The following is a 25,674-nucleotide window of genomic DNA, read 5'->3' as shown; positions in this document are numbered from 1 at the left end:
TTCTTCTTCTAAAATCTTAGATATGAAAGTACGTATCAAAACGCTTAATATATGTGTCAATTTCTCATTATGAAAATTTTCTTCATTCAGTTCCAAATTTCCTGGTTCCCCATATATTCCACAACAACACACTAACATTTATAGATTCCATCAAATTATTTCTAGATCCAGAGTATCCTGTGGTATTTTTATCTCCAGAATCAAATATAAAGTCCTTTGTTGATATTTAAAGCTCTTCACAGCCTGGACCCTTTCTACCTCTTTTCCAGTCTTTTTGTTTTACTATCTTCCATGCACTCGGAGGTCTAGGAATATCAGCCTATCTGCTGTTCCTACATGATACTCTATCTCCCATTCCCTACCTAGAATGCTCTTTCTCAAGTCTGTCTCTTAAGACTCCCAGGCTTTCTTCAAAATACAGTTCAAAAACTACTATCTGCAGGTCTGTCTCATTCCCTGCCCCCAGCTGCTGGAACCTTCTCTCTGTAAGCTTACTTTTCATCTATTCTATATGTATCTTATATGTAGGTGTTTTTAATATACTGTTCCCCATCAGAATATAAACTCCAAAAGGTTAGGAATTATTTTTTCTTTCTTTGTGACTCCATGCTTGGCAAACTGCCTGGTATATAGTAAGAACTTAATAAATGCTTGTCAGTTTCTTGTGACAAATTTTTTTTTTATCACATTTAAAATCATTCAGGCTGTCATTTACATCACTGCACGGAACATGCTATGGTAGCTCTTCAGCAAGAACAAATAGGAAAGGTTTAGCAGGGCAACACTAGATCCAATATAGACTTTGCACATTAGTAATTATTGCTTCTGCTGTTATGGAAACAAGTACTATCTTTAGTTGAAAGAAAAACAGACACAAAACTTTGTTTCCTGGAAACAGAGCAAGTAGGCAAAAATGGAGATACGACTTATTTCTTTTTATTAGTGCACCATCACCCAAAACTCCTCTTGATATAAAGACTGACATAAATCAAAGGACTATCGCTTTAGGTTCTTATCTTTTAAGAGACAGGAAGTTTGTTGACTGACTTTAAGAAAATTTAAACTAAATATGCTATTTACCATATTATTGATCACAGGCTAAAAGTATAACTCAATAAAACCCAAGTAACATATGACTCTGAGAAAAGTATTAGGATAAGTTGTTACATAATTGGGGGGAAGAAAGAGTATCCTTAGTAAGGGTATCCTTATGTGTTATGAGTTGAACTCTCATAACGTGTCAAAATGTTTACATAGTTGTGAGAACTCTTAAGGATTTAGTTTGAGGGAAGACAATTAATTTGGCCTCTATACCAACAAATATCCTAAGAAAAGTACTTAATTTTCAAGTGGTAGGGATTTCATACAAAGTAAGAAAAGAATTAAAGAAAAATGGAGACAACGTACCTGGCAACATGAGAAAAAGCATCCACGAGGACAGATTCAAATTCCCTAGTGAATTCAGGCCCCTTCCTCTTACTGTTTTGGATGACATCATTTGCTAAGTATAAAAACGTAAGCTTTCTATTTGATTTCGCTGAAAGAAGAAAAGAAAATACTTTAATTTACATTCTAACTATGGTATTTCTCATTTCATGGTCAGTTTCTTGCCAAAGTCTACTTACTATATAAGAGAATACAAACATATCTTTTAGAGGTCAAGGACTGTGTATTTAACAAACTTCATAGAATATAGCAAAAAATGCCCTTGAGACCTTAATATTTGGGGGGGGGTTGTTGCTGTTTTTTGGAGGGAGGGAGGCAGGGCAATTGGGGTTAAGTGACTTGCCCAAGGTCACACAGCTAGTAAGTGTGTTAAGTGTCTGAAGCCACATTTGAACTCAGGTCTTCCTGACTCCTGGGCCAGTGCTCTACTCACTGCGCCACCTAGCTGCCCCAAGACCTTAATATTTTTACCATAGCTGTCCTAAAACTAGCATAAAAGGAAATAACTTTCAAATTCTCTGTGAAATAAATTAGTCTCTCTGTCAAATGCACAAAATTAAAAATACCATCTTAAGAAAAAGCCTGAAAGGTTAAGAATTCAAAATTTGATAGCACATAGCAAAACAAAACTTTTAATTCTGTGAATATACTGCAAGGATGAACATTTCTAACTGTTGTTGTTAATTACTGTATATTCCTGGCAGAAAGAAACTAAATCAGAACCTGTTCTTATTTCAAAACCACTTTTTATTATCCATGAACCAGCTACATTTTTTTCCTAAACATTTTTAGTCATCAGTCCAAGGTAGCTGATTCTGTAATCCAACAGAGAAACCTCTAAGAGATGTACTCTTTATTTCAAGTGAAAAAATATATGAATGCTATGTTACTAGATTTCTTAAAATTTACACACATGAAGTCAGAAAAAATAAAAATTATGGCTCCCACAAAACCCGTAATTCTTTTTTTTTATACATAGTAGATGCAGTATTTCCTATTACTCTATATGGTGTCATATATTAAACCATAAAAACTTCATGCAGTATGTCTGAATTACAGTTGCTTTGGGGAACATTACTGAATTTCCTGGCTTCCATGCACATAACTTCTCAACCATAAAGTTGCATCACCAGTTTTTGGTGAAGGTTTTCTTTTAAAAGGAATAAATAAAAGTATAATCAGATATTTGAACACACCAAGTTTTCTTCAATGCCAAAGTACTTGAATTCAAGTGTATTACATTTCAACCTTTACCCACCTTACAAACTAGTCTTTACTCCATTTTTCTTCCCCTTTTGAAAGGCACATAGCATGCATCACTCAGTAGTTATAAGATACAGATTCAAATGTAGCTATTGAAAATAACTGAAGTTTAAATTTGGGTTTTTTTTAAAACAATAGTTTAAACATTTCCCCCAAATGTTCATATAAATATATATGCTCTCGATTCCAAAATGATCTAGTAATAAGTCAGATCAACAAATAAGATATAAAAGGTGCTTTCACAATTTTAATAATTGGTCAAAACCAAAAGTGGATTCAATAATTACTCCTGTATTCCATTACTGTGACAAAGGTATAAATACCATAGAAGGTATTTCTTTTCATACACCTGTTTTGGGAAGCTGGAGAAATCCATAATGCCAAGTCTGCATTGATATTAATCAATAATGAATTAAAAAATAAAATAACAAGACAGCCAATTCTCCTTAAATAAAGGTTTACATATTAACCCAGAATCCAAATAGCAAGAAAACAATACGGACACTGTAGAATAGCACCATGGCAAAGTGGAAAGGATGTTGTATTTGGAATAAGATCTGGATTTAAATCTCAGTTCTGCTACACACTGCCTTTGCAATCTGTGCAAGTCATTTACCCTAATTTTGCGAAGGATGTCCAGAGAGGTTATTATGAGCAAGTGAACACTGAGTTCCCTTCAAGTTCTAACCTATGACTCTATGAATCGAAATTTTTCCAGCATTTGAAATTATGAGTTACATAACAGGACTACAGATAAGAAATCAAAGAGTTTCACTGCTAATGACGACAATTATTTTCATCATCCTTCTAGCCAAACTATTATGATGTGCTTAAGATGAAACTCTCTTCCCTTCCTCAAGCAACATTCTACGCCCCTAGAGAGGAATCATGTGTATAAAGATAAGTCATATCAGAAGAAAATATAGACCTTGGGAATTACTGGAACAGTAATTTTTTTTAAAGTCCCAGATACATGAACAACTCACTACAAAGCTATCATCCATTGTGACCTTAAAAATTAATGCTCTCTTCAGAAGGCAAAAATTGATCATTTAAGCTATCTTCCCCTTCCCTTCCTCTCTCTTCCACCCTTCAACCCCACTCTTCCAATCAGCTGGTTGTTGGACACAGACAGAAACTTGGTGACTTTCTTTTGAGGTCCTGAGAACGACAACCCACTTTGTAGGCAATATGATATTTACTTTTTAAAGAAGTTGTTTCTTCAAGAGCATTTTAAACAAACTACAACACAGAAATAACTCCATAATCTAAAGAAAAAAAATAAGGCTGAAAGAGAAAAATAGGAGTATGCACTAGGTAAATAGAAATATTTCTGGCAATGAAAAAGCAGTCATTTTGGCCAAGTAATTTTAAGTACTTCAGAATATTTTACAAGGAAATAATATTGAATTTGGAGACCTCTGAAATATACACTTCTAGCTGATAAAGGGTGGAGAAAAACACAGAGAAGCAGCATCAAAACCGATCACAGAGCCCCTACTGATGGTTCAAGTTTTGGGGAAGGCACAGTACCTTACATGTAGTAGTAGCTTTAAAATTTTTGCTGATGTGAACTAGCTCAACTACAACCAAAAAAAGTCTCTGGCACCAAAGACCTAATTTTAGCTACTTCCAGTAGTACCTCAATGAGAACACATGCCTGCAGGCTCCTTCATCAACCCAATAAAAAGATGCTGGATATTCAAAGAGTGGAGAAAGAAGTAAAAAGGCAGATCAGAATGAGATTCCTCCCTCCCCAATGAAGCATTTGAGCCCCCTCAGCAATCACAAAGGAATGGGAACTCGATGATCTGCCCAAAGGAAAAACATGCAGTAAGAGGTATACTTGAAGTCAAAAATGGTATGGAAGAAGTTGTGGGAAGGAGTGCCTGTGTGAAGGGTTGAGGACTCAGGTGGGGAGGAGTGTGTGAAGTGGTGAATGACACAGGCAGTGGTGAAGAGTTGGAGGGACATTCAATGGAGGAGGGCTGGAACCTAAAAAGTCATAAGGGGTGTGCATGGAGAGTTGGGAGCTACTCAGAAAGCTCAAGGAAGGCTGGGATTGGTGGAGGCCTGGAGAGAGATGGGTAGGGGAACCTGGTGGTTTGGTGGCTGGTCAGACAGACAAGGAGGGGTTCATGGAGGGCTGGGAGCTATTCAGACAATGGCTGTGTAAAGTGTGTGAGACTGGAGGCCGGACAGGTGGTGGAGAGCTGGGGGCCCGACACAAACACATAGAGAGAGGGATGCATGGATGACTGGAGACCTGGACAGACAGAAGTGGAGGGGCATTTAGGGTTGCAGCACCTGGTACGGAAAAGGTGTTCAATAAATGCTTATTGCCCGCCCTGGCAGAGACAGTGGAGGGTGTGTGGGGCTGAGGGGCAGAAGTAGTATGAGGACTATTTCGCCCTTCTCGGAATCTCCAGCACTAGGACAGTGGCAGGCTCGGACCTGTGGCTTAATAAGCGTTCGACTGACAAGTCAGACAGAGGTTGAGGAAGGGGGGGGGGGGGAACAGAAGCACATGGAGAGCGGCACATGGGGGAAGAGGAAACTGGATGGGGGGGCGCTGAAAGTTTGACACACACCCCCCCACACAGTGCCTGACACATCGCGGGTGACTGATAAATGCCTGCTTCCAGCTCAGACGGAGGTAGCGGAGGCAGGGGTCAGGGAAGAAGCGCAGGAAGTATTGGGGAGCTGGGTAGACAGAAGTGCTCGTGGGGGATGGGGGGCGGGGTAAGTATAGCGCCTGACACACAACGGACGCTTAATAAATGGGTTCGGACGGCGGTAGGGGAGGCAGTGGGCGGAACGGAAGCACACGGAGAGGGGTGCACGGGAGCCGGGGAGCGGAGGGCCGGGGAGCCCCGGCGGGATACGCACCTTTGCGGAGCTCGCGGTGCCACACTGAGACGATGGGCCCCGCATGCTTGCGGTGGTGGATCAGCCACAGGGACAAGGTCTGGACGCTCTGCTGGGAGTTACTCAGCTCGGAGAGTTTCTTCTCGAGCGCGGACTCCGAGAAAGAGGACATGGTGGGGGGAGGGAGGACTGGCGGGCTTCCGGGCGGGGTGGAGCGGGAGGCGGCAGCCGATGGACACGAGGCCCGGGACGAGGACCAGTCCGAGACCGAGCGGCAGACTGACTCGTCAAGCCGGGCCGAGAGCCTGAGGGGCAAAGGCCCGAGGGGCGGCCGAGTCTCCTCGGTAACAGCCGCCTCCGCCGCCGCCACAAGATGGCCACCTGACCTCTCACCCCGCCGCAAGGGAGGGCAAAGGGCAAGGGCCGGCGCGGAAGCGGGAGGGAAGCGGGGCGGAGGCGGGCGGACGGCTGCAGAGCTTTACCTTCGATAGACTTTCATCTATCTTCCCAGAAGGCAGCCCAAAAGAGGAGGTAGAGAAGGAGCGGGGTGGGGGGAAGGTTAGGCCGGGCCCCCCGGCGGCGTTCCCGGAAGGGGCGGGTACCGCTCTAAAGGCGCGCGAGCTCACTGAGTCTAAGTTGGTCCCTTTTTCCCCGCGTCCCGGGACCTTTCTCGTGCTTCTGCGCGCCGGCGTCAACGTCACTTCCGGGAAGGAGCGCGAGTGGTGGAAAGGGTAGAAGAGAAACAGGTAAGGGAAAGTGTGCGGAGCGGAGGGAAGGAGTGAACTGAAGATAAGGAGGTTAGAGGGCTGGTCAGGTGAGGCCTAGCACAGAGATGTTTATTCTCCTGCCGACCCTCTGCTCTGGGAGTCCCGAGACCCGGATTCCAGCCCCCAGCTTCCGCACTTGAAGGACCCCGCGCTAGCCTTAGCCTCAGTTTACTCGAGTAAAGGGCTGCGAGTCCGACCTGATCCGTACTCACTGACTAGCCTGAGGGAAGGTAATCCTTGGTTTGGAACCTTTAATTGGGTTATTATTTCTCTTTAGAGAAGGTGAACCTGGCCGTTGATGGTTTTAGATCCGACGACTGCTTTGGCTCCCCTGCCCCCGGGGCTACTTCTGCCTTTAAGTAGCCGAGGGTGCTACTCTAGGGCAGGAAAAGACCGATAGTAAACATTTATTAAGCGCCTACTGTGTGTCCAGTTCTGTACTTAGTACTGGGATACAAAGGAGGCAAAAGACCAAACCTTCCTGCCCTCGAGGATTTTACTTCCAAGTCAGATGTTTAAAATGGGAAGTAACAGTGCTTATCCAGTGCTTCTGTAAGGAAAGTAAATCTCAGTAATAATCGTTTTGCAGATAGGTTTGCCAAGCGCTTTACAAGTATCTTATTTGATCCTCACCACACCCCTGCGAGGTAGGTGCTATTATTACCATCCCCATTTTCTAGTAAGGAAACTAGAGGCTGAGGGAAGAGGTTGAGGTTAAATGACTTGCCCAGGGTCATACAGCCAGTAAGTGTCTGGGGCTGGATTTGAACTCAGGTCTTTCCTACTCCAAGTCCAGAACTCTGTAATTGAAATGTATTATCCTCATTCATATACCTTCTCTGCCACCCCAAATAATCTTCACTGTCATTGTAACTGAAAATTATATAGTAATTCTTAGTTTACAAAACACTTTACTCAGAGCAGCCTTATTTTTTTTTTGTTTGATCCTCCAAACATCCCTTTGGGGAAGGCAGTTTACAAAAAGAGAAACTGAGGCCCAGAAAAGGAAAGCAACTCACCCTGAGTCACACAACTGAAATGATAAAGAGCCCAGGAGTCTGTTTTACTCTAAATACAGCCCTCTTTCCCAGGTAGCACACTTGTTTGCACCCCCCTCCACTAACTAACCACTCAGCACTAACCACTTAAGCCTTCCCCAGCCTCTGTCAGCCAAGCTAGTCTCCCTACATAGACCATGGTCATTCCCATTTCTACACCTTTGTTCACATGGTAACACTCCCACAGCAGCACTACAGGTCTAGAGAGTTTTTGTTGGGAGGGATACTGGGTTAAGAGTCAGAGGATTGTGGTTTTGAATCCCAGCTTTGCCACTTATATTATTTGTTTCGTCCTTTTTTTTTGTTGAGTCCTACTCTTTATGACCCCACTTGGGGTTTTCTTGGCAAAGATGCTGGAGTGATTTGCCATTTCCTTCTCCAGCTCATTTTACAGATGAAGAAACTGGGGCAAACTGGGTTCAGTGATTTGCCCATGGTCACACAGCTTGTGAGTGTCTGAGGCCAGATTTGAACTCAAGAAGAGTCTTCCTGACTCCAGGCCCAGCACTCTAGCCACTGTGCCACCTAGCTGCTCTGCAGCTTATGTTAACCTTTTCATTTAATCTCTTTGGTCTTCTTTTTTTCCTCATCTATAAAATTAAGAAGTTGGATCTTTATGATTTCTAAGGACCTTTCTAGCCCTAAATCCTGTGATCTTTGAATATCTAAGTTCTCTCCTTTCTAACTCTCCAGACTTTGGCATCCATCTCAAATCTTACCTTTTCCATGAAGTTTTCTCCTGTGGCTCTGATTTAGAGTGCTACAGATCTTCTAGCTCCACCATCCCACCAGAGTGCTTTAATTTAATTTTCAGATCAAATTTATCTGATCTATTTCTCAATACCTTTTCTCCTTTTAAATTATTTTGTTATATAGATGAAAGAGCTGTCATTTGTGCTCATCCCCTGGCACTGATGGGATGCTCACCAAATTACTGATGTTTTTGGTGCCAAAGACCTTTGTGAGCCATTTCAGTTTAACAAACATATATCAATGCTTACATTTTACATGGCCTTGTTTCTTGCACATAACTTGGGCCATGAATGTGGCTGTGCTCAATTTAAGTCTCTCCAAAGATCATCAGTGATGATCTTAATGGCCGATTCTAGTGGCCTTTTCTCGGTTCCCATCCTTCTTAACCTCTCTGCAATTTTTAACATTATTGATTACTCTCTTCTCTTGGATACTTTCTTTCCTCTAGGTTTTCTCTCCTGATCTTCTCACCTGCCTTACCTCTCCTTTTCAGCCTACTTTATTGCTTGTTCGTAGAGATCGTGCCACCTAATTTTTAGTGTCTTCCAATACTCTTCTGGAGCCTCTTCTCGCAATATACTATCTCACTTGGTGATCTCATCAGCTCTTGTCTATGTAGATGATTCTTAAGTGCAGAGCCTTTTCTGAACTCACCTTGCATCACTAATCCCCTCTTCAGCATCTTGAGCTGGATGGTCTATAGACATCCCAAACTCATTATGTCTAAAACAGAACTCATTACCTCCCCAAACCCCAACCTCTTTTCTCCCAGTGACCTAGGCTCACAGCCTCTGTCATCCTCAACTCCTTTCTCACATTCCTTCCACATATCTAGTCTATTGCCGAGTCTCATTTCTACCTTCATAATATCTCTCCTGTATGCCCCCTTCCCTCTATTCACACAGCTAATACCTTGGAGAAGGCTGCCATCACCTCATGCCAGGACTATTGCAATAGCCTTCTGGTTGGTCTTCCTGCCTCAAATTTCTCCTCACTCCATTCTGTCCTCTACTCAGCTGCCAAAGCAGTCGCCCTAAAGGGTACTCCTGATCATGTCCCCTCTCTAAAGTCTAGGGGCTTCCTGTTATTTCCAAGATCAAACACCCTCTTTTTGACTTTTAAAGCCCTTCACAATTTGGCTCCTTCTTGCCTTTCTAATCTTCTTACTCTTTACTCTCCTCCAGTACTCTCTGATACTAGACACTGACATTGTTACTATTCCTCTCCCAGGTCACACCATCTTCAGACTTTTTTTCTTTTCTGTTGGCTAGCCCCATCCCTAGAATGCTTTCCCCTCACCTCCTCAATTCCTTCAAGACCCAGCTCTACCTTCTTTTGGCCTCTTCTGGTCCCCATTTTCTCTCCCCCCTCCATGTTACTAGTGCCTTCCCTTTGGGATTACTTCCCATTTAAACAGTTTTTTTTCCCCTTTTCTTTGTATCTCCAGTTCTTAGTACATAGAGAGCATTTGATAAATGCTGGTTGATTGGCTGAAGTCAACAACATTCACTAACTGCCTGTTATGGACAAGGTGAAGGGGATAAAAAGACACAAATGGAAGAGCAATTGACCTCAAGGATTGGGGGATAGAATTATAACATATACAGGTGTAAATATAAGGTAATTTGAGGAGAGAGCAAGGAAAAAATACCAGCATACCACCATCAGAGAAGAACTCAAGTAGGTAGTGGCACTGAAATAAAATTAAAACTCTGTGAAGCAGAAATGGGGAGATGCCATATTCAGGGGTGGATATCTTATGCCAATATATTAAGGCAGGACTGGGAATGTCAAGTTCAGTTAAGCTGGGCGTGAAGGAGGGTAATATGAATAAGACTTCAAGGGTGCATTGGAGCCAGGCCGACAAATTTGTACTTTATCCTGAGAGCAGGATAGCTAGATGTGATTATGTTGATAGCTGTGTGAAAGATGAATTGAAGGGGGAGGAGACTGGAATAGTCTAGGCCACATGTAATGAAGGCCTAAAGGTAGAAGGCCTAGGGTAGAGGTCAAGTAATTGGAGAAAGAGAGAATGGAGTGGAGGCAAGAGATATGAAGATGTATTCAATAAGACTTTGGAACTGAATGGACATAGGTGAGAGGGGATGACTCCGGAGCACGTAACTAGATGGAAATGCCCTCAGTAGAAATTGGAAAGTTTGGAGGAGAGGAAAGTTTAGTGGGCAAAGATAATGAGTTCTGTTTTGGACATGTTGCATTTAAAATGGGGCATTAAGTTAGAGATACCCAGTTAGCTATGGAGTACTGAAATTCAGGAGAAAGATTAGTATTGGCGTTATAGATTTGGGGGCTATCTACAGAAAGATAACAGAACCCATAGTAGCCACTAAGATCATTAAGGGAGAAGGTATAGAGAGAGAATAGAATTGGGTCCAGGACAGAGTCTTGAAGGAATGCCCATGCTTGGGGGAGAGAGATAGATGAAGGATACTGAAAAGTAGTCAGGACAGGAGGAGAAGTTGGAAAAAGCAGGATGTTGGGAGCCAAGGGAGAGAAGAGAGTGTTCAGAAAGAAAGGGTATTCATCAGGGTCAGAAACTACAGGGCGGTCAAGGAGGATGAACACTTACAAAAGGATATTGAATTTAATAGTTGAGATCATTGGTAACCTTGGAGAGAGCGGTTTCATTTGAAAGGTTGGGTCAGAAGACCAATTCGAGTGGTTGGGGAGCAGGGAGTAAGAACACAGGCAATGGAAATAGCTTTCTACCTACAGGAACTTGGCAGTGAAAGGAAGGAGAAATGATAGCTTGAGGGGATAGATGGTAGGGTCAGGTGAAGGCTTTTTGGTCCCTGGGAAGACCTGGGCAGGGTAAAGTTACATAGACAAAAGAGCAAGAATTTCCAGGGTAGAGAACAGTTAAGGGTTGGTCAGGACTATCAGTCAGCAAGCATTTATTAAGCACCCTCTATGTGCCAGGCACTGTTGTAAGCAAAGAAAGTGAGACCGGAGCAGGTGTAATTGATTCCCTTGGTTGAGGGAAGGAGAAGAGGCAGCCAAGTGACTGGTAGCATTATGAGCAGTACATTTAGAAGTGGTATCAATAGTAGCCTTCATTTCGGTAGAACTTTAAATTTTACAAAATGCTTTCCTCACAACATCGTTACAAAGTTGGTCATGCAAATGAGTTGTGGAGGGACAAACAGTCATGTTGTGGATGAAAAATAAGTTGGGGGGAGAGAAGGAGATGATGGTGATACTGAGAAATGAAGGAGGGGAAAAACATCCGTATATCATTAAAAAACTAAATAGGTAAACAGAAGAGAGCAGAAGGAAGCCCAAAAGTAGGCACAGACAAGCAGGGCAGGACTGAGACTACCATGCTAAATTTAAAATGTACCCCCAAGTACTCCATAATGGAGAGGCATAATTTCATAGGCAGTCCTATTTTTTTTGTATAAGGAAACATCATGTTTGTTGGTGTTTTTCTCAAGTTTCATAATAACAAAAAGGAAACCTTTTTAAAGAATAGGTTGGAAGGAGTGTAGCAGAGGGAGAGATCAAGTAGGGAGATTATGGTAAGAGGGGAATTTGAGATCATGGAGGTGGCAGTTCTGGGAATAGTGAGATCTAAGACATGGATTCCTGAGCAAAGTTGTAGGTCGTAGGAGTTGAGAAAGTAATAAATTGGGAGGCTAGGGTATCTCGGGACCAACATCAGTGTGTATGTTAAAGTCCTCAACAGTGAGGGCTGAGGAATGTTGGGTCAAGAGGAGGATGGTGAGGTAGGTACTGAGATCTCTGGGAAAGCCACAATATTTAATATAAGCAAGTCCTTAAGCCCAGTGTTGGAATGATGAAAGTGGAAAGGAGTCACAGTCTCTGCCCTCAAGTTTACAAATGAACATAGGGGTGCTAACTATAATAAAGAAGATAATGATAATACTTGGACAGTTCAATTTAACAAACATTTATTAAGTACCCACTAAAAAGAGGCTCTGGGGTGAGGTGGCAGGGAGGGGAAAACCGCTGCCCCCAAGGAACTTCCATTGCTTTTGGAGGAAATACCCAGGATATACAAAAATAAGTATACTGCAGTCAAAGAGCAGTAACAACTGTAGAAAGGCATCCCAGAGGTATTGAGTCTTGAGTTGAGTCTTGAAGAAGGGCAAATACACTGAGAAAAGTTCAGAAAGAGGGCCTTCCAGGCTTGAGGGATGACTTGGCATGAATGCGTTGAGGTGGGAGTTGAGCACTGAGTCTGGGTAATAGCTGGTGGCCCTCCTTCACTAGAGTTGGAAAGGGAGGTCGGGGCCAAGTTGTACAGAGCCATAAATGCCAGGCTATAGTTTTAAGCTTTGGCAGTGGGAGGCACAACAGTGGGAGCAGGCAGAATGCCACAGTGCTGAGGAGAGGGCCAGAGTTCTATAAAACTATAGAATCAGTCCTTTAATACCTGCTTCGCTGGTCTGGATTCATAGGTTGTACCTCTTCCCAACCTGGTCTCTGTGGAAACTGAGTGTGGAAAGGGTTTGTCTTGTGAATTTGGGGGTGACCTGTGGGACAGGTTGAATTCTGATTTTTGAAATGAGATGAACATGGTATTTCCAGAATTAAGCGCTCTACTCGCTTGGTTGAGGGAAGCTAAGTATTATGGGCAGTGCATTAAGAAGTAGTGTTAATAATAACTTCCATTTCTGTAGCACTTTAAATTTCATAAAATACTTTCCTCACAACATCCTTATAAAGTTGGTCATGCAAATATTATTTCCATTGGGGCACTGAGTGCTCAAATGATTTGTCCAGGATCACAAAGATTATAGGAAACAGCATGGTGTAATGGAAAGGGCACCAGGCTTGGATTTAAGAAGATTTGGGCTCAAAGCCTGACCCAGACATTTATAAGCTGTGAGACCCTGAGCAATTCACTTAACCTTTCTGTGTCTCAGTTCTCTCAACTTCAGAGAGCTCTAAACTCAGTCTTTCTGAGGTTCCTTTCAGCTCTACATTTATGATTCTAAGTGTTGAAGCCCAGGTCTTAATCCCAAGACAAGTACTCTTTCTAGTACACCAAAACTTATTTGGCAGGTGGGGGGGGGGCGGAATTCCTGAGGGGAAATGAGTTCAATCCAGTGGATCTTTGAAATAAGTCCTAAGTTTGCCCTGGAGGTGCTCTGGAAAGGTAAATAACATTTTCATAGTAGCTGTTGTATATTCCTAATAAAATGGAAATTCCTTGAGGGCAAGGGTGAGAGGAACTACATACTTCCTCCCAGAGGGAATGTGGCCTGTGAAGTTAGGCTTGGGAAATTGCAGTTCAACAGAATACTTTAGAAGTTAAGTACTAGTCTGAGTCTAGGTAGTTTTGTTTTTGGTTTTTTTTTAACTATTATTTATATATTCAATATTTTTAGTTTTCAGCATTGATTTCCACAAGAGTTTGAATTACAAATTTTCTCCTCATTTCTACCCTCCCCCCCACTCCAAGATGGCATATATTCTGATTGCCCTGTTCCCCCAGTTAGCCCTCCCTTCTGTCAAGCCACTCCCCCCATCCCCTTTTCCCTTAATTTCTTGTAGGGCAAGATGGATTTCTATGCCCCATTGCCTGTATATCTTATTTCCTAATTGCATGCAAAAACTTATTTTTTTGAACATCTGCTTTTAAAACTTTGAGTTCCATATTCTCTCCCCTCTTCCCTCCCCACCCACCCTCCCTAAGAAGGCAAGCAATTCAACATAGGCCACATGTATATCATTATGCAAAACCCTTCCACAGTACTCATGTTGTGAAAGACTAGCTATATTTTGCTCCTTCCTATCCTATCCTCCTTTATTTAATTTTCTCCCTTGACCCTGTCCCTTTGCAAAAGTGTTTGCTTTTGATTACCTCCTCCTCCTATCTGCCCTCCCTTCTATTATCCCCCCCTTTTTTATCTTCTTCCTCCTTCTTTCCTGTGGGGTAAGATACCCAATTGAGTGTGTATGGTATTCCCTCCTCAGGTCAAATCCGATGAGAGCAAGATTCACTCATTCCCCCTCACCTGCCCCCTCTTCCCTTCCTACAGAACTGCTTTTTCTTGCCACTTTCATGCGAGATAATTTACCCTATTCTATCTCTCTCTTTCTCCCTCTCTCAATATATTCCTCTCTCATCCCTTAATTTGATTTTATTTTTTTAGATATCATCCCGTCATATTCAACTCACCCTGTGCCCTCTGTCTATATATATATGTATATTCCCTTCAGCTACACTAATACTGAGGCCTCATGAATTATACATATCATCTTTCCATGTAGGAATGTAAACAAAACAGTTCAACTTTAGTAAGTCCCTTATGATTTCTCTTTCTTGTTTCTCTTGATTCTTGTGTTTGAAAGTCAGATTTTCTATTCAGTTCTGGTCTTTTCACTGAGAAAGCTTGAAAGTCCTCTATTTTGTTGAAAATCCATATTTTGCCTTGGGAGCATTATATTCAGTTTTGCTGGGTAGGTGATTCTTGGTTTTAATCCTAGCTCCATTGACCTCCGGAATATCATTCCAAGCCCTTCAATCCCTTAATGTAGAAGCTGCTAGATCCTGGGTTATCCTGATTGTGTTTCCACAATACTCAAATTGTTTCTTTCTGGCTGCTTGAAGTATTTTCTCCTTGATCTGGGAGCTCTGAAATTTGGCAACAATATTTCTAGGAGTTTTCTTTTTGGGATCTATTTGAGAAGGTGATCTGTTCTTTCAATTTCTATTTTACCCTCTGGCTGTAGAATATCAGGGCAGTTCTCCTAGATAATTTCTTGAAAGACGATATCTAGGCTATTTTTTTGATTATGGCTTTCAGGTAGTCCAGTAATTTTTAAATTATCTCTCCTGGGTCTATTTTCCAGGTCAGTGGTTTTTCCAATGAGATATTTCACATTGTCTTCCATTTTTTTCATTCTTTTGGTTCTGTTTTATAATATCTTGATTTCTCGTCAAGTCACTAGCTTCCACTTGCTCCCATCTAATTTTTAAGGTAGTATTTTCTTCAGTGGTCTTTTGGACCTCCTTTTCCATTTGGTTAATTCTGCCTTTCAAGGCATTCTTCTCCTCATTGGCTTTTTGGAGCTCTTTTGCCATTTGAGTTAGTCTATTTTTTAAGGTGTTATTTTCTTCAGTATTTTTTTGGGTCTCCTTTAGCAGGTCATTGACTTGTTTTTCATGGTTTTCTCACATCCCTCTCATTTCTCTTCCCAATTTTTCCTCTACTTCTCTAACTTGCTTTTCCAAATCCTTTTTGAGCTCTTCCATGGCCTGAGACCAGTTCATGTTTTTCTCAGAGGCTTTTGATGTAGGCCCTTGGACTTTGTTGACTTCTTCTGGCTGTATGTTTTGGTTTTCTTTGTCACCAAAGAAAGATTCCAAAATCTGAGGCTGAATCTGAGTCCATTTTTGCTGCCTGGCCATCTTCCCATCCAACTTACTTGACCCTTGAGTTTTCCTTCGGGGTATGACTGCTTGTAGAGACTACTTTGTCCCAAGCTTGTGGGGCTGCACTGTTATTTTCAGACCTATTTCTACACAGCAAGCTGTGCCACACCAGCACTTCTCCTCCCCCAAAAACTGCCAGCCTGGACCGAGACTGAGATCTAAAGAGGCTCTGCACTCCTGCTCTGATCTGCCACTTAATTCCTCCCACCAGGTGGGCCTGGGGCTAGAAGCAACTGCAGCTGTAACTCTGTAAGCAGCCTCAGAGCTGCACCACCTCTGCTTCCCCCAGGGTGGTGGCTGACTGCGAACTCCTTTCACTCTGTCCTGCATTTTTTCTCACTAACTTTCTCTGTTGTCTTTGGTGATTGTGGGTTGCGAAGTCTGGTAGCTGCTACAGCTCACTGATTCAGGGTTCTAGGGCCTTTTCCGTCCAGCTCCCTGTCTGGTTGGTCCAAGCGCAGCCCACACTGGGTTCTGTTCCGCTCCATTCCCAGCACGGTGTGATAGACCTTACCCAGCAACCATCCAGGCTGTCCTGGGCTGGAGTCCTACTTCCCTTTGCTATTTTGTGGGTTCTGCAGTTCTAGAATTTGTTCAGAGCCATTTTTATAGGTGTTTGGAAGGTCCTTCAGGAGAGCTTTAGGCAAGTCCCTGCTTTCCAGCCACCATCTTGGCTCCACCCCCCCCCACCCCCACCCCCCCGTAGTTTTTATGGTTACTTCTAATTAATTGCTTTGCCCTGCTGTATTATTTTTTAATTCACATATTCTCTTGCCATGATAAATAACCCTAAGAAACCACACTCTCATGATCTGAAGAGTGTAGAAACTAAATAGAAGAAGAAAACGAAGCAAGTGCTAGAAATTTTCACCAAGATACAGAGGTGATGGTAGGAGGAAGAGTGGAACAGATAATCAAGGGTTTGGCTGTGGCAGAATTTTGAATTCCGGGTCAGGGAAGATTGGGACTCACGGCCTATGTCAGGAGTTCTTTGAAGGTTAAGACCAGGGTTTCTTAAACTTTTTTGTGTTATGGATTATTTCATCGGTCTGGTAAAACCTAAGGAGTTTTTTAGGGCATAAAAATAAAATACATAAGGTTACAGTGAAAACCAGTTAGATAAAGACGTAATGTTTTTTCCCATCCAAGTTCACAGACCCCCTAAAACGTATCCATGGAGCCCAGTCCAGAAACTGGGGAGAATCCTCTAGGCCAAGATCCCCACGAATTGATTATAAATGGAAGTACAGTACAGAATCCTGGAATGGATTCAGTGAGCCTTAAGTCCCAGAGCAATATTCTTTATGATCTGTAACTGTACTATTAGTAGTAGTATATAGTGGTAAAAATAAGATATTGTGGAAGCATCAGGAAAAGAACAACAAAATGACAAAGGTGAAGAAAGCAGCAATTATGAAAAACAATAACATCTTTTTGAAATGAAAAAAGTATTTTAAAAACCTTTTGCAGTATTTGTCTTCAGTATAATAATTTTATATAACCAGTTTTCAGTGTGTTTTTTTTTTCCTTTTCAAGGGGGTCTCATTTATATGGTACAGCCTTTATTTGTACTAAAATGGTACTGTCTTATTATCTGTATGGTATCTTGAATCATTTTGTTACACAAAGTCGTGTTAATTGTTTTGTGTACTAGACCTTGTCACACCTAATTGGGTAGACTCTTCTGAATGGAGCTTATTTAAAATAGTATCTTTTAACAAATATTTGTCAAGCCTTGCCCAGCCCCATTTTACAGATGGGGAAACTGAGGCCCAGGCAAGTTAAGAGACTTGCTGAATACTACATGACTAGTTAAATCTCTAAGGTGCTTTGCAACTCGAAAAATTATGTGATTTTTGCAGCAGATATATTAAAATCTACTTCTCCTGACTCTAAATCTACTATATTTTCTCACTCATCAGATTAATTCAAATTACACTCCCTAAAGAATGTCCGAGTTGGGGGCAGCTAGGTGGCACAGTAAGTAGAGCACTGCCCCTGGAGTCAGGAGGACCTGAGTTCAAATCTAGCCTCAGACACTTGACACACTTACTAGCTGTGTGACCTTGGGCAAGTCACTTAACCCCAATTGCCCTTCCTTCCCCCCTCCAAAAAAAAAAAGAATCTCCAGGTTAGAGGAGACCTTTGATTGAGGTCATGTAGTCAAACTTGTATGTGAATAGAAATCCCTGAAAAGTAACCATCCACCTTTTACTGAAAAACCTACAGTGAGGGGAGATCTGCTACTTCCTGAGGCCATTCCCCCTCCCCTGTGAGATAGTTCCCTTTTAATTCTGTCTTGACTAATTAACTACATAATAACTACAAAACTACATAAGTGAAAGCGAATGCAGATAGTGTGAGGTTTACACTCTCACAAAATAAATAAATGCAAACTAATTCAGACTAGTTGGAAGAAAACCAGTTCCAAAGGTTTTTAAATAGCCTCTATTCACAGTTTATAAAGTTTAAATGATTGTCCAAAATTTCTGTTCAGCTCCACAAAGACCCCAGTGATGAGAAAATGATCAGGTGAAGATGAAACTTACACAGGAAACATTTAGCAACCAAGGCCATGTAATAAAGTTCCACATTTTGCCACAGACATTTGGAAACTAAGTCAATATGAAATGTATCAGACTAGATCTCTAAAAGGAGACCTCTTAAGGGGAAAAACAATATGTGACACAAGATCAAAGTAGAAAAAATAACCACAGACTCTTAAGATGTAAGTAGTGTTCTGTAGTCTGAGGGGACTGAAGTAGAAAATAGGAATCCTGGGTTCAGGTCCTTGCTCTGCCTCTAATTCGCTGTGTATCCTAGATCATCTTACTTTCCCTCTCTGGGCCTCAGTTTCTACTGTGTAAAATATTCAAGACCCCTTCTAAATCCTATCAGATTCTATGGTCTACCATCATCTCAATGAAACTCATTTTGCAGCTCTATATATTATAAAATATGCCTCTGAGGGTGATGTAGATCAGGGTCCAGGGCCTCACTCTATCTCTGCTGTGCTACAGGGAAGAGGAAAGAGATGATGACGAGATAGAAAAGTGTATTCTCTTACTGTGATCTCTCATTGCAGTCTCACCCCTCCTTGTTAGCTTCCTGGAGAGCTTATGACCAGGGTGCACTGGGTTAAGTTTCAGCAGATATTTTCAGGCAAGAATTGCTTTGTTCCTTTGAATACAGACTTAAGGTTTATTGTTGTGACCCTGACAGAGGACCTGTCACAGCTGGGAGACTGCCTGGCCTTCGTGCTGCTGCTGAGACCAGAACCCTAACTCAGACCGTTTACCACCTACTTAAGCCATCAGCAGTCATTCTCATAAGCATTAGCCTTCTCAGGACCCTTTTATAGTTGTCATCTCAGTTCCAGTGAATATTTGGAGCCAGATCAGTAAGGAATCCAAGAATCCCAATTTACAGCCTCCCAATGACCAAATAATTCTAACCACAAATGATACACTAGCGATGTGAATGTATTTTGCATGTGGTAAGTGGAGCTCTGTAAACCTGTTCTGCCTATTAGTTTTGTTTACATTTTTCTGAATGGAGTTAAACACACAAACCTGAAGTACAGCCTTTTGAATATTCTTGATGCTAGGAAAAAAACACTTTTTAAAAGAGGGATTTGACCCATGGCACTAGCCAAAACTAATTTGAACCTATGTATGGCAAATGAATGTTCCTTTGTTTAGAGCAGCAGTGTCAAACTCAAGTAGAAATGAATCCCTGTGGGCTGCATATTGACCTAGAACCACAAATTAACATTATGTTGTATTGTATTTTTATTTATTTTGTTAAACATTTCCCAGTTACATTTTAATGTGGTTCACCTGTGCTGGGAGTTTTACAGGCCCATGAAGCCCTATGGGCCACAAGTTTGACACCTCGATGCCTTCCCTTGCCTTCCTCGTCTGCGGAATTCTTATCTGTCCTTTAAAGTACAAGTTCATATGTCACCTTTGCAGAAAGCTTTCCATGATCACCTGGGAACCTTCTTCCTTGAACCTCACATTCCGTCACATGGTTTTATAACTCTGTAAAGTACTTGAGTGTAATGTTGTGTATCATGTGTATTATTTTATCTGTGTTACTGTCTTACTGGACAGCGGGTTCCCTGCCCCTAACACAGCACTCTACCCACAGTAGTCACTTAAATGCTTGTGTATTGTTTCTTGATCAATTGAATTGTTCCATTCTAGTCAAAAGAAAGGTATGAGCCTAGTTACTATAAAGACTGCTTTTCTTCTGTTTGTGAAAGGCCCTTCCAAAGGAGGAGGTCCAGAAATGCTTTGAGCAATGGCGACAGTGTCGGGGTATGGTACATCCTCCCCAAGTTGACTGCTTTGGAGGCAACATCTCTAGCATCCATCTCCTCCTTTCTACTTACACTACCAGTGTTGACCACTCCTCTCTTCCTGAATTCTTTTTTCTTCCTGGATTTTCTTGACACTGCTCTCTCCTGATTCTCCTATTACCTGTTGGACCATTCCTTCTCAATCTCCTCTTTGGGATCATCCTAAATATCCTACCCAGGCTATACCTGGATATGTCCCAGAGCTCTGTTCTTTGCCCTCTTCTCTACACTTTCTCAGTGATCTCCTAACTTCCAGTTAGTTCAGTTGTCATCTCTTTGAGATATCTCCCAGATCTGTATATCCAGCCCTCACCTTTCTTCAGTACCAGCCCCACTTTGCTAGCTGCCTGCTAGATATCTCCATCTAGATATTCCACAGGCATATGAAACTCATTATGTCCAAAATCCACCTTTCTTCCTAATTTCCCTATTTCTGTAGTACTACCCTTCCAGTCACCCAATTTCAGAACCCTATAGTCATCCTCAGAGGTCAGATTTGTGTATAGGATGGATTGGAGAGGGGAGAAGTTGAAGGAAGGGCTCTGAGTAGAAAAATATAGACATAGGTGAGAGGTGACAAGAACCTGAACTAGTGTGGTGCCTACATGAGTGGAGAAAAGAAATCGATGAAAGATACATGAAGGCAAAAATAAAACTTGGCAGCTGCATGAATATAAGGAATGGAAGGGAGAGAGAAGAGCCCCCCACTCCTGGAATGCATGCACTCCTTCTCTGATACCCCCCCAAATTCCTAGCTTGCATCAACGCTCAACTCAACTGGTTGCACTAGGCATACTTTTACTGATTCCCCCTCAGTGATTAGTGTTCCTCCTCAAAAATCGCTTTGTAGTTAATTTGCAGATATTCTTTATTGACTTCTCTGTGTACATGTTTAAGCTCCTTGAGGTCAGGAACTATTTTTGTCTTTGCATCTCTAGTGCCCCAACACTAGATTGGACCCACAGTAGATGCTTCATCCATGCTTGTTGAACTGAACTGAATTTGGGCCCTTATTATACCTTATCGACAGTATCATAACAGCCTCTGACTGCTCTCCCTGCTTGCAGCCTTCATTCCTCCCAATACTAACAAAGTAATCTCCCTAAGACACACGTCCATTTACATCGCTCTCTTACTCAGAAATTTTCTGTGGTTTCTTATTGCCAACAGAGTCAATCTATCAATCAACAGGTATTTATTAAACCCCTAATATGTGCTAGACATTTAGAATGCAAAGAAGAAATCTGGGAGTTAACAGAAGTAGTATAAACACAACAAATGCACAAGCAAATCCATGATGGTGTCTGGAATTGAGAGTAGGAGATGGCCGGAAAGGTCTCCCCCAGGAGGTAGAGCTGCCCTTAGCTTAGAGTCTGGTTCCATCCTGCCCCTCTGTCCTTATTTCATATACCTCTCCTACATGCATTGTATATTCTCATCCAGCTGGACTACTAGTTTTTTCTTGATCTAATCCTACTCTCTCCCACCTCTGTGCATTTGCACCAGCATGCCTGTGTATGTCACTCTATGCCTGAAATTTTCCATGTCTCCATCAGTTGAAATTCTTCTCTTTCTTGAAGGCTCAGCTCAGGCACGGCTTCTCCTGATTTTTCCCCCTTCCTTTCCCATTTCTGCCATCTGAAAGTGATTTCAGCTTACTCGTGTCTCTCATAGCACTTTGTCTTGATCTGTTCTTTGTACTTATTTTTGTTTTGCTTTTTGTAGAACTTACATGTGTTTTACTCCTCCCTCCAGGACCCCCACATTGAACTGTAAGTTTCTTGAAGCCAAAGATTATGTTGTGTCTCATCCTCATATCCCCAGTGTGGCTTACAGGGTCTTGCATATAGTGAGTACTTAGCAGTTGTTTGCTGAGTTAAATTGGAAATTGGACCCTTGTTTGAATCTGAGGGATATTAGGAAGAGTGGAATTGGGGAGACAAGATGGCTGTCTTCAAGTTTCAGAAGGGCTGTCATGTGGAAGACACCTTAGGCTGGGGTCCATTTGGCTGTAGGAGGACATAAGAAGTTACAGGGAAACAGCTTTCAGCTCAATATAGGGAATAGCTTCTTCACAGTAAGACCCTGTCTATAAATGGAGCTGCTGGTTCAGGAGATAAGGTGTTCCCAGTCACTGGAGGTCTTCAGTGGGAACTGGATTCCTTGTTAGGAGTATTTTAGACATATTCATGCTTTGGGTTGGGGTTGGCCTAGATGACTTTTGAGAGATCCCACTCAACTGTAACTTTTTAAGTCCTAGCATATTTTATTTAAAATCCAATTCCATCACTTCATAGTCACCTCTTTTAACCTTTTAGACAGGGGGATTTAGATTTGTTTCACTCAGAAGAATTTCCTTGTTTTGGACTACAGGAAGTTTTCTCAAGAAGAGGACTTCTGAATGATGGCGGTTTTTGATTCGCCCCAGGAAGCATTTGGCATTTTGCGCCCAGTTTGTGTTCAGCTCACAAAGACACAGACATTGGAGAATGTGGAACGCCTTCAGTCAAAACTGCATGTTGTAAGTGATTCTGCTCTTCAAGACCTTCAAGAATATGTCCTCTTTCCCTTGAGATTCACCCTCAAGACTCCAGGCACCAAAAGAGAGAGCCTGGTCCAAAGCGTAGTAGAATGCATCACATTTATCCTTTCTACAACATGTATAAAGAAACAGGATCTCCTTCAAGAACTTTTTTCAGAGCTCTGCCTTTGCTTGTCTTCTCCCAATTCCCAGCAACCAGCACCTGTTTCAGAAGAATTAAAATTGGCTGTGGTCCAAGGACTCCATACATTAATGCATTCTGCCTACGGGGACATAATCCTCAGCTTGTATCAACCTTACACTCTTCCCCACTTAGGATTTGCTATATCTTTATTGTTAACTCTAGTGGAACAGGAAAAATCAAAGCAAATTAAAACTTCTGCCTTAAAGTGTTTACAAGTTCTTCTCCTACAGTGTGACTGCCGGGACCATCCCAAGTTGTTAGATGACCTTGAGACAAAACAACTTGGGGATTTGTTAGCTTCTTTTTTGCCTGGGATATCAACTACATTGACCAGGATTATCACTGGAGACTTTAAACAAGGTCATGTGATCATCATATCTGCCTTAAAGGTCTTTTACAAGACAGTTGGCTTCATTATGGCTGATGAACAATTAGCAAGAATTCCAAAAGATGAAGAGAAGCCTTCAGTTGAACACAGGGTAGCTGAACTTATGGTCCATAGAGATGCAAATTGGGTTAAAAATACTGGGGATAAGTTAGCTGTCCTTATTGAAAAAATAGTCGAAATTGTTTCAGTTCATCCACACTGGAAGGCAAGGATGGAGTTGATAGAACTTGTCCAGGATCTTCTTTTGAAGTGTAGACAATCCTTGTTGAAATCTGTCAGCCACCTTTTGAAGGTTTTGGTGGGTTTGGTAAATGATGAGAATCCTGATGTCCAAAGCAGATGCAATAACGTTCTGAAGAATTTTGCAGATCAAAGGATAGTTGTTGAGAGCAGGGCACTCACTGACATCCTGTCAGAAAATCTGCACTCTCTTGCAACAGCCCTTCCCCGCCTGATGAGTTCACAGGATGATCAAGGCAAATATTCTACTCTCCTCTTGTTACTTGGTTACCTGAAACTCTTGGGCCCCAAAGTTAACTTTGTTCTCCACTCTGTGGCCCACCTTCATCGCCTGTCCAAAGCACTCATACAAGTGCTTGAGCTAGATGTGGCTGATGTGAAAATTGTCGAAGAGCGACGCTGGGGCCCTGACAGATTGGCCGAATCCTCGAGTTCATTGTCAGAGCCACCCTTATCCAAGAGCAAAAGCCAGAGGAAATACTTTCGGTTCTTCACAGATGAGCGGATTTTCCTGCTATTGAGGCAGATATGTCGGATGCTTGGTTATTATGGGGATCTCTATCTGCTTGTGGATCACTTCACAGAACTGTACAATGAGTCTGTTATTTACAGAAAGCAAGCCGCCATGATCCTTAATGAACTAATTACAGGTGCTGCTGGGATAGAGGTAGATGTTCTTTGTGAAACTAATAGCAGAGCAAGTGCAGAAGAACTGAAGGAGATTATAACATCCATTCTTGAGGAATACATAAGTCAGAGAAACTGGTATTTGGTCACCTCTAACGAAGCTGAGGGAAACAGAGAGGAGTTAACAATGAAGCATTCAGACCTTCAGGCCATCACATCTGGTGTTCACACCTGCCATCTTGCACCACTTCCATCATCTTCAGAGCTCAGTCCCACTGTCTGTTCTATGAATAGCAACATCTGGCAAATATGCATCCAGTTAGAAGGGATCGGCTGCTTTGCGCATGCGCTAGGAATAGAATTTCGTTTGCTTTTAATGTCAGCTCTCTACCCAGTGCTTGAAAAAGTTGGAGACAAAACTCTACTTATTAGTCAGGTGGCTACCGGCACCATGATTGACATTTGTCATGCCTGTGCCTATGACTCTCCCCAGGACCTGATCAATCATAATGCTGACTATTTAGTGAATGAGATTTCCTTAAATCTTCATCAGATGGCACTGTCCTCTCATACCCCAATAGTCTTGGAAATTATGTTCCAGAACTCAGATGCTAGCTTGCTTCCTTTGGTGGAAGATGTGATTCAAGATGTACTGTTCAGCCTGGACCAGTTTCATGATGAGAGGGCCGCCTCTTTCCTCAGTGTTCTACACACAGTGTTGGCAGCCTTAGGTAGAGTGGAAACCTTTTCTGGTACATAATTCAGGGAACTAGCCCTATACCTTTATGATAGCCTAGCCACATTTTACCAGGCATTTACTGTTTGTACTTATGATTTAAGGGACATAATTTGAATAGAAATATACCAAAATCTGTAAAATAATAGACCATGTTAAGCCATATTTATGTTATGTTATTTTGGATTTCTAATGATCAAATGAATTGACATATATAAAATGTTCTTTGCAAACCTTAAAAGTACTGTATAAATACTAGCTGTTTTATTTAATGATAACGGAAAATTGACTGTGTCAGTGCTAATGATGTAATAGGAATAGCATGGATAATTGAATACTGTATTATGGATAATTCAGAAATCTCATTTTAACCATTAGAAACAAAGACCTGAAAATGTTAGAACCTAAAGGTACCTGTGAGTCCTGTTCCTGGATTCCCAGGTGTTGAGCAGTGGTGATAAGGCAAGGTTCATCATAGGTCCTAGATTTGGAGTTGAAAGAAACCTTAGGAACCATCCAATCCAATCCCCTCATTTTACAGATAAAGAAACCAAGGCCCGGAGAAATTCAGTGATTTGGCAAAAGACCTACAGTTTACTCAGCAACAGAGCTAGAGTTTGAACCAGTCCTGACTCATTGTAGTGCTAGTTCCATCTACACCATCCCAGAAAGGTACATCAGATACAAGCTTAAAGAGCATCATCTCGGACCATAGTTCATCCTCGGCTACCTCCTCAAACGATGTGAGCAGCTCATTCCAGTTCCTTTGTTTCTTCTCACTTCCCATAGATAAATAAGATCACAGAGAACCTGGTGTCACATCATTCATACATACACACACACCCCGGCAGGGCAGTCCCCAGGGAAGACTTTTCAGTCTCTCACCCTCGGTAATTAGAAATAACATTCCCAGGCACGTTCATATGCTATTAGAGATGGAAAGGACTCTAGAAATTCTCTAGTCCAATCCTTTTTGCCGAGAAGGAAACCAGGCCCACAGAGAGGGAGTGAGT

The 25,674-nt window shown here is 42.0% G+C and overlaps 2 protein-coding genes across 6 annotated transcripts in view; one reads left to right on the top strand and one right to left on the bottom strand.

Annotated features, from left to right (window-relative positions):
• The window catches only part of RPRD1B (regulation of nuclear pre-mRNA domain containing 1B), an 83,543-nt gene extending 77,429 nt beyond the window's left edge, over positions 1 to 6,114 (bottom strand). The window contains exons 1-2 of one of the 3 annotated variants that reach the window (XM_036751725.1): positions 5,599 to 6,114; positions 1,408 to 1,537 (exon numbers count right to left, since the gene is read on the bottom strand). In XM_036751725.1, coding sequence (XP_036607620.1) covers positions 1,408 to 1,537; positions 5,599 to 5,749 — 281 coding nt within the window. In that variant the 5' untranslated portion in view covers positions 5,750 to 6,114. The remainder of the gene's footprint in view (positions 1 to 1,407; positions 1,538 to 5,598) is intronic. The other 2 variants (XM_036751724.1, XM_036751726.1) reach the window with 2 other exon arrangements.
• Positions 5,517 to 25,674, top strand: part of TTI1 (TELO2 interacting protein 1) — a 50,485-nt gene continuing 30,327 nt past the window's right edge. The window contains exons 1-2 of one of the 3 annotated variants that reach the window (XM_036751722.1): positions 6,262 to 6,323; positions 22,318 to 24,656. In XM_036751722.1, coding sequence (XP_036607617.1) covers positions 22,346 to 24,656 — 2,311 coding nt within the window. In that variant the 5' untranslated portion in view covers positions 6,262 to 6,323; positions 22,318 to 22,345. Of the gene's footprint in view, positions 5,676 to 6,261; positions 6,324 to 6,355; positions 6,575 to 22,317; positions 24,657 to 25,674 lie in introns of those variants that run through there. The other 2 variants (XM_036751721.1, XM_036751723.1) reach the window with 2 other exon arrangements.

This window comes from Trichosurus vulpecula, chromosome 3 (genome assembly GCF_011100635.1).
Source record: "Trichosurus vulpecula isolate mTriVul1 chromosome 3, mTriVul1.pri, whole genome shotgun sequence".
Taxonomy (NCBI): Eukaryota; Metazoa; Chordata; class Mammalia; order Diprotodontia; family Phalangeridae; genus Trichosurus; species Trichosurus vulpecula.
Note: the sequence above shows the minus strand (reverse complement) of the source record. Positions and strands in the feature narration are given on the sequence as shown.